This window comes from Schistocerca serialis, unplaced genomic scaffold (assembly GCF_023864345.2).
Source record: "Schistocerca serialis cubense isolate TAMUIC-IGC-003099 unplaced genomic scaffold, iqSchSeri2.2 HiC_scaffold_1195, whole genome shotgun sequence".
Classification (NCBI taxonomy): Eukaryota; Metazoa; Arthropoda; class Insecta; order Orthoptera; family Acrididae; genus Schistocerca; species Schistocerca serialis.
In genome coordinates, this window is record NW_026047398.1 from 280,001 (window position 1) to 287,500 (window position 7,500).

The following is a 7,500-nucleotide window of genomic DNA, read 5'->3' on the forward strand; positions in this document are numbered from 1 at the left end:
GCTTGCTTGATATGCTGAAGCCGCGAGCAAACGACTCGGATCGGAGTGCCAAGTGGGCCACTTTTGGTAAGCAGAACTGGCGCTGTGGGATGAACCAAACGCCGAGTTAAGGCGCCCGAATCGACGCTCATGGGAAACCATGAAAGGCGTTGGTTGCTTAAGACAGCAGGACGGTGGCCATGGAAGTCGGAATCCGCTAAGGAGTGTGTAACAACTCACCTGCCGAAGCAACTAGCCCTGAAAATGGATGGCGCTGAAGCGTCGTGCCTATACTCGGCCGTCAGTCTGGCAGTCATGGCCGGTCCTTGCGGCCGGCCGCGAAGCCCTGACGAGTAGGAGGGTCGCGGCGGTGGGCGCAGAAGGGTCTGGGCGTGAGCCTGCCTGGAGCCGCCGTCGGTGCAGATCTTGGTGGTAGTAGCAAATACTCCAGCGAGGCCCTGGAGGGCTGACGCGGAGAAGGGTTTCGTGTGAACAGCCGTTGCACACGAGTCAGTCGATCCTAAGCCCTAGGAGAAATCCGATGTTGATGGGGGCCGTCATAGCATGATGCACTTTGTGCTGGCCCCCGTTGGGCGAAAGGGAATCCGGTTCCTATTCCGGAACCCGGCAGCGGAACCGATACAAGTCGGGCCCCTCTTTTAGAGATGCTCGTCGGGGTAACCCAAAAGGACCCGGAGACGCCGTCGGGAGATCGGGGAAGAGTTTTCTTTTCTGCATGAGCGTTCGAGTTCCCTGGAATCCTCTAGCAGGGAGATAGGGTTTGGAACGCGAAGAGCACCGCAGTTGCGGCGGTGTCCCGATCTTCCCCTCGGACCTTGAAAATCCGGGAGAGGGCCACGTGGAGGTGTCGCGCCGGTTCGTACCCATATCCGCAGCAGGTCTCCAAGGTGAAGAGCCTCTAGTCGATAGAATAATGTAGGTAAGGGAAGTCGGCAAATTGGATCCGTAACTTCGGGATAAGGATTGGCTCTGAGGATCGGGGCGTGTCGGGCTTGGTCGGGAAGTGGGTCAGCGCTAACGTGCCGGGCCTGGGCGAGGTGAGTGCCGTAGGGGTGCCGGTAAGTGCGGGCGTTTAGCGCGGGCGTGGTCTGCTCTCGCCGTTGGTTGGCCTCGTGCTGGCCGGCGGTGCAGGATGCGCGCGCCTGCGCGGCGTTCGCGCCCCGGTGCTTCAACCTGCGTGCAGGATCCGAGCTCGGTCCCGTGCCTTGGCCTCCCACGGATCTTCCTTGCTGCGAGGCCGCGTCCGCCTTAGCGTGCTCCTCCGGGGGCGCGCGGGTGCGCGGATTCTCTTCGGCCGCCATTCAACGATCAACTCAGAACTGGCACGGACTGGGGGAATCCGACTGTCTAATTAAAACAAAGCATTGCGATGGCCCTAGCGGGTGTTGACGCAATGTGATTTCTGCCCAGTGCTCTGAATGTCAACGTGAAGAAATTCAAGCAAGCGCGGGTAAACGGCGGGAGTAACTATGACTTCTCTTAAGGTAGCCAAATGCCTCGTCATCTAATTAGTGACGCGCATGAATGGATTAACGAGATTCCCGCTGTCCCTATCTACTGCCGTTATGCTGTCTAACCAGTGGTGGAGTCCACCTATACTGGTAGAAGACGGGCGGCTAAATGTCCGATCTCTCAACCTTCCCGTGGTGTAAGATGTGAGTAGCCGGGCAACCGGTGAAACCAATGAGAGAAGGGCGACTCCCGTGCGGGGTGCAGGCGTAGACGCAGAGGGACTGGGCAACCGGCCTCTCCAAGCCGAGTCTCGCACTCCGCTCGCCGTGGGCGCTAAGGTGTCGGACACTTGTGTCTAGTATCCTTGCTCACTGGCGAATGGCACTTGCTCGCTTCTGCGGCGCTTGCTGTGCTCTGGCTCCGGCCGGGGTGCGGCGGGCGCCGCTTTTGCGTTGGCGGCGCTTGCTGTGCTCTTGGCTCCGGCCGGGGTGCGGCGGGCGCCGCTTTTGCGTTGGCGGCGCTTGCTGTGCTCTTGGCTCCGGCCGGGGTGCGGCGGGCGCCGCTTTTGCTTTGGCGGCGCTTGCTGTGCTCTTGGCTCCGGCCGGGGTGCGGCGGGCGCCGCTTTTGCTTTGGCGGCGCCTGCTGTGCTCTTGGCCTTGGCCGGGGTGTGGCGGGTGCCGCTTTTGCGTTGGCGGCGTTTGCTGTGCTCTGGCTCCGGCCGGGGTGCGGCGGGCGCCGCTTTGGCTGTGGCGGCGCTTGCTGTGCTCTTGGCTCCGGCCGGGGTGCGGCGGGCGCCGCTTTTGCGTTGGCGGCGCTTGCTGCGCTCTTGGCTCCGGCCGGGGTGCGGTGGGCGCCGCTTTCACTTTGGCGGCGCTTGCCGTGCTCTTGGCCTTGGCCGGGGTGCGGCGGGCGCCGCTTTTGCGTTGGCGGCGCTTGCTGCGCCCCGGCTCCGGCCGGGGTGTGGCGGGCGCCGCTTTCACGTTAGGACATTTCGCGATGCATCAGCCATGCTGCGTATGTCTGCTGCAGAGGTTGCAAACCTGTCGGGCGCAAGTCTGACTGGTATAGTGTCTCTCTGCGAGGACGTGCCTCCGTCTCTGCCTGTGTGCGCTACGGAGATTCACGCCTCACCGTCAGGAACGAAGTATTACCGCGCTCGATTTATCGGACGTGGGATGCATCACTCCAAGACACAAGTGCCACGGGAGTTAACTCCCGACATGGAGGTATGTCACGCCTTTCGTGCGCCTCCACCTACTGCGAGCGCTTGTAGGTGTCGGACTCGTGAGTCTAGTATCCAAGCTCGTACGTAGGATGTGCGCGTGGCAACGACGCGTGTCGACAGCTGTTGGCACGCGGCAGTTGCCTTATGCGCATGGTGGTGCGTCCTGCGCGGCTCGCTGGTGGTGGGCTCCCGCTGCGGCGCCGGCCTCGCACATGCTCCGCCCGGCAAATGTCGGACGGCGGTGCGGTCGGCCGGGGTAGCGGCGGGGCTCGTCCGCCGGCTGGGCTGCGCACGGGTGCGCTGCTGTGTCGGGCGCGCTGCGCTGGGCCGGGTCGGCTGGGCGGTGCGCGCGCTGCTGGCTGGCGCGGGACGGGCGGTCCGTCTCTGACTGGCGGTTCGCTCTCGCGGCCACGCCGGCGGCGGGCGCCGGCCCTGCCGTGCCCGGCTCGGCAGGCCACGTCCGGACAACTTAGCGGCGCCGGCCGGCCATACGCAATGTTGGCTGTGGTTGGTGCAGGCGGTTGGCGCAATAAGCACAGTGGGGAGTTCTGGCGGTCATCGTTCCTGCCGAAACTAAGTCTCTCACTGTAGAGAACTTAATGTGGAAGCAGGCCGATATCCACGCGCGGGGAAGGGCGCCTGACTGCGAAGCGCTCTCTGGCCTTCAGAGAATGCAACGCGGACGACGTCTCGGCCTCGATCGGAGGATTCCTTGGTGGACAACTGCGAAGGGGAGACCGGCAACGGTCACCACAACGCGGAAGTCACCAGGAGCTGCCACAGGAGGATGCTCCTGAGTGGCCTAAGACCACGACCACAGGGACGGAGGCTAATGCAGTCGCCGTACGGGCTTGGCAAACCCGGGGTGCCCTAGCCCGGAGCTGGCAAGCGCTACCAGCGACGGCCGTAAACTGAGATACGCACTTCAACGACTGCTGTGAGGCGCGCAGTGGAACGTCGTGCGTGTTTTGGGCCGGAGTCTTGGCTTAACCGCCTGGGCAAGAGAAGGACAATCTCTATAATCACCCCTCACCCTCTGCGTTAGCTGGCGGCTATGGGGCGCAAGGCTGTTGAGTTGTGAACAGTCATGAGTCAGCCACCTCAGAGGACCGGCCGACCCTCTGTTGTATAAGGCTTACCCAGGTGTGCGGGGCGACGCCTGGATGGACAACATAGATCCCTAGCTGTTCGTGGGAACCACATGGACTCTTTCAAACAACCTTGTCCCGACGGAACTGGTGGGCCGTCGCGGAGTCAACACACCAACCTCTCGGGGAGCGAGTCGGACACCTCGTGTACTGACGGACTCCCAAACCAAGGGCAGTCGGAGGTCCCTAGACCACAAGACCATGACCCCGCGCTTAGTGCGCCAGAATTGGAGTTCCGGACACCCCGTGTGCGGAGCGCTAAGACTGCCGCTAGCGAGACGCTGTCACGGACGCTCATTGATACGAGTGAAAGTGACAGTGAGAAAGACCGTAAGGCTAAGCTAAGGAAGCAGAGGAGACACCTGCGAAAAGTGCTTCGGCAGAGATCGCAGAGTGCTGACGCTGCAACCGAGCTAATGCCGCCACCCCGCCAGCCGGCGCCAAGAACGGCGCCCAAGGAGGGAGATAAGCCGGAACCGGCGCAGGTAGCCGGGCGCGAGCCCAGCGGCCCAGTCGGGGAAGGCGCCAAGGGGAAGTCTGAACCGAAGGCGAAGACGAAGGCCACACGGCCGACGACGCCGCCGGCGGGTAAGACTGCGGGCGGGCCAAAGCTGGCGCAGGTAGCTGGGCAGAAGCCCGGCGGCCCAGTCGGTGCTGGCACGTCCACCCAGACTCGCCCGGCGGGAGAGACGGCGGCCACACGGCCGAAATCTCAACCGTCGGAAACGGTGAAAAGTGCGCGGAAACTGGCGCAGGTAGCCGGGCAGCAGCCCAGCGGCCCAGTCAGTGAAAGTGCCTGCAGTAGCCGCGCCTCTACGCCAATGTCGGGAACCGAAGGGCGCAAGCCCGGGACTCGACGGAAGAGGCGAAAGAAGAACAAGCAGCCGGACTCGGCGCAGGTAGCCGGGCAAGAGCCCAGCGGCCCAGTCGAGGACGGCAAGTCCCCATACAAGGCAAGCCCCAGCGATCTTGCGACTATACAGCTCATCGCGACGCGGCTCGAGGACGTCCTTGAACTCGTGGACGACTCTCTAAAACCGGGGCAACTGGTGGAGGAGAAAAGTCTAAGTGACCTCAAGAGACAACTGAGAGCTAAGTTGTTTGACTGGGCTATGGCGCAGTCGGCCCTCACAGGAAGGGTGGACGCCTTGGAGGATGAGCTGGCGAGGACGAAAGCGGCGCCCCTGGCGCCGCCAAAGACCTTTGCACAAGTTGCCGCCGCTCTACCCTCGACAGAAAGGAAAACGCAGGCAATGATAACGAGAGCCCAGACTGAGAAGGCTACGCTCTTTATCAAGTCAAAGGCAAACGAAAGCGGAGCAGAAGTGAGAAAGAAGTTCACCTCCCTGGTCAAGCCAGAGGTTGATGGTGTGAAGTTCTCACGGGTCACCACAAACGGCCCGACGCTTATCGTTGATGTGGCGTCTGAAACTGATCGTCAAAAACTTCTGGCCAATAACAAACTGACAGAAGCTCTGAAATGCGAACTGCCGAAAAAGCTCAATCCGCAGATAATCATATATCATGTACCCTGCGTCATGAAGAATGAAACTGTGGTCGAGCTAACTCGAAAGCAAAATGACCTTGGAGGACTTTCGGAAACACAATTCCGCCAGGAGTTTAAGCCGAAGTTCCGGACTGGACCAAGGGGCAAACAAACATCACATCTCGTGGTGGAAGTAAGCCCCAGACTCAGAGTCGCCATCCTTAGGCAGAAAAGACTGTACATGGGCTTCGAGTCCATGCCAGTCGATGATTACCTAGACTTGGCTGTCTGCACGCGGTGCCAAGATGTAAACCACTCGGCAAAGTTCTGCAAGCAGGACCCGAGTATAATAACATGCGGGCACTGTGGCGAAAACGGCCACATGAGAAAGGATTGTCGAAAAGCGGGGAACCAACCGGTCTGCATTCCGTGTAAAAAGCGAAATCGCAATTGCGTGACGCCAGGAAAAGAGTGTGACTTCTATAAAATCCTCACACAACGTAAAATCCAGCGGACAGACTATGGGAGACAAGACCTCTCGTCAACCGTCTCCTTACCGGCTGCCGCCTCACCTGTTGCCGACCGGACTGTGAAACATCACAATGCCCGTGTCGGTTAAAATAGGACAGCTGAACTGCGCGCGATCGCAAGCGGTGATGTGCGAGGTGCGACGCCGAGCGGAGGAGGAGTCTTTAGACATTTTATGTCTACAGGAGCCATACTCCAAAGACGGAAAGATCCTGTATATGCCGACTACAGCTCAGATCTTGGCAGGAGGAGAGCACCCTATGGCAGCGATCGCTGTGCTAAATCGATCTCTGAGAGCAGTGAAAGTGGCGCACCTCAGCAACAGATGCATGGTGTTAGCCGAAATAAACACTGGCGATTTCACCTTTTTCGTGCTGAACATGTACTTTCAGTACAGGCACAGAGAGAGGCCGTACATCGACCAGTTAAAAGAGGCGGTTGGGTTCTATCGCAATGACTTGCTCATCTGCACAATGGACGCAAACGCCATGTCACCCCTATGGCACAGTGACATCACGCCTCTTGGCGCGCGACGCGCCGCTAGGCGGGGTGAGAGACTCGCTGAAGCAATTCTCGAGCTCGGATTAGAAGTGTTGAACCGACCAAACTTCCCACCAACTTTTGAAGGTCGCCGGGGAGCGACCTCAAACATTGATGTGACACTAAAGAGTGCACATGTGCATCTCCGCGCGGAGAATTGGAAGGTATGGCGGGGAACGACACTAAGTGATCATAATCTGATCACATTCACTGTAGCTTATGATGGGGAGCCTCCTCCACAAGACCAGGTGAACGGCATCGTAAAGTACAACTGGCGAAAGGCTGATTGGGATCGACTAAGAGGAAATCTAGTGATACCGAATTGGCCAATGGATCGCGTTGTGGACGTGGATAAAGCTGCAGAGGATCTGACGAGGGCTATACAGACAGCAGCAACGGGCGCAGTCCCGTTGGCCCATACAGGGAAAACGCCTAAAGCGCCTTGGAACCCTGAGCTGCAACGTCTCCGACGCGAATGCAGAAGGGCGCGGCGGCAATACCAGCGCAGCATAGGCGATCACATGCGTGAGGCTACGCTTGCGCGGTACAGGCGGGCCAAGGCGGTGTTTAAGCGGACGCTGCACACGGTACGGATTGAGAGTTGGCAGTCTTTCGTTCGTGACAGTCTGGCGGCTGACCCCTGGGGAACGCCGTACAGGATTGCCGCATCGAAAGTTCGGTCACCGACGGTCCTGTCAACCCTAAGGAAGAATGATGGCAGCCACACCAGGGACTGGCAGGAGTCAGCCGAGCTACTCATGAGCACCTTGTTGCCAGATGATAGTAGCGAAGATGAGAACGAGGAACAGGGGAATATGAGGAGACAACTCAATGAGGCGTATGCCAATGAGACGCCAGTTGCTCCATTCACTGAACGTGAAGTTACAATAGCCATTCTCGAATTGCGCCGGAAGAAGGCGACGGGACAAGATGGTCTCGCTGCAGAGGTTCTCCAAGCCTTATGCGCGGAGATCTGCCCTTACCTGACAAACCTCTACAACGAGTGTTTACGTCAGGGACGGGTACCAGAGTCGTGGAAGACGGCTGAAGTGGTTATACTGCGAAAGGGTGATGACAAGGATCCAGAAGTGCCGAAATCGTACCGACCAATCTGTCTCTTG

At 59.7% G+C, this 7,500-nt stretch overlaps 1 protein-coding gene and 1 pseudogene across 1 annotated transcript; one reads left to right on the forward strand and one right to left on the reverse strand.

Annotated features, from left to right (window-relative positions):
* Positions 1–1,581, forward strand: part of LOC126434855 (large subunit ribosomal RNA) — a 2,982-nt pseudogene extending 1,401 nt beyond the window's left edge.
* Positions 1,582–1,785: 204 nt separating this feature from the next.
* LOC126434742 (atherin-like) lies at positions 1,786–2,674 on the reverse strand. The gene is made up of 2 exons (XM_050090458.1): positions 2,637–2,674; positions 1,786–2,425 (listed from the first exon to the last, which is right to left on the reverse strand). Exons 1-2 carry the CDS (start codon positions 2,672–2,674, stop codon positions 1,786–1,788), a joined length of 678 nt encoding a protein of 225 aa, XP_049946415.1.
* Between the last annotated feature and the right edge of the window lie 4,826 nt (positions 2,675–7,500).

What these genes read in the sequence shown, in the direction of transcription:
- LOC126434742 (XM_050090458.1), bottom strand. Translation starts at nt 2,674, where the DNA reads ATGTCGGGAGTTAACTCCCGTGGCACTTGTGTCTTGGA. An exon ending in CGTGGCACTTGTGTCTTGGA is followed by an intron (nt 2,426 to 2,636) that starts GTGATGCATCCC and finishes CTAACGTGAAAG; the next exon opens with CGGCGCCCGCCACACCCCGG.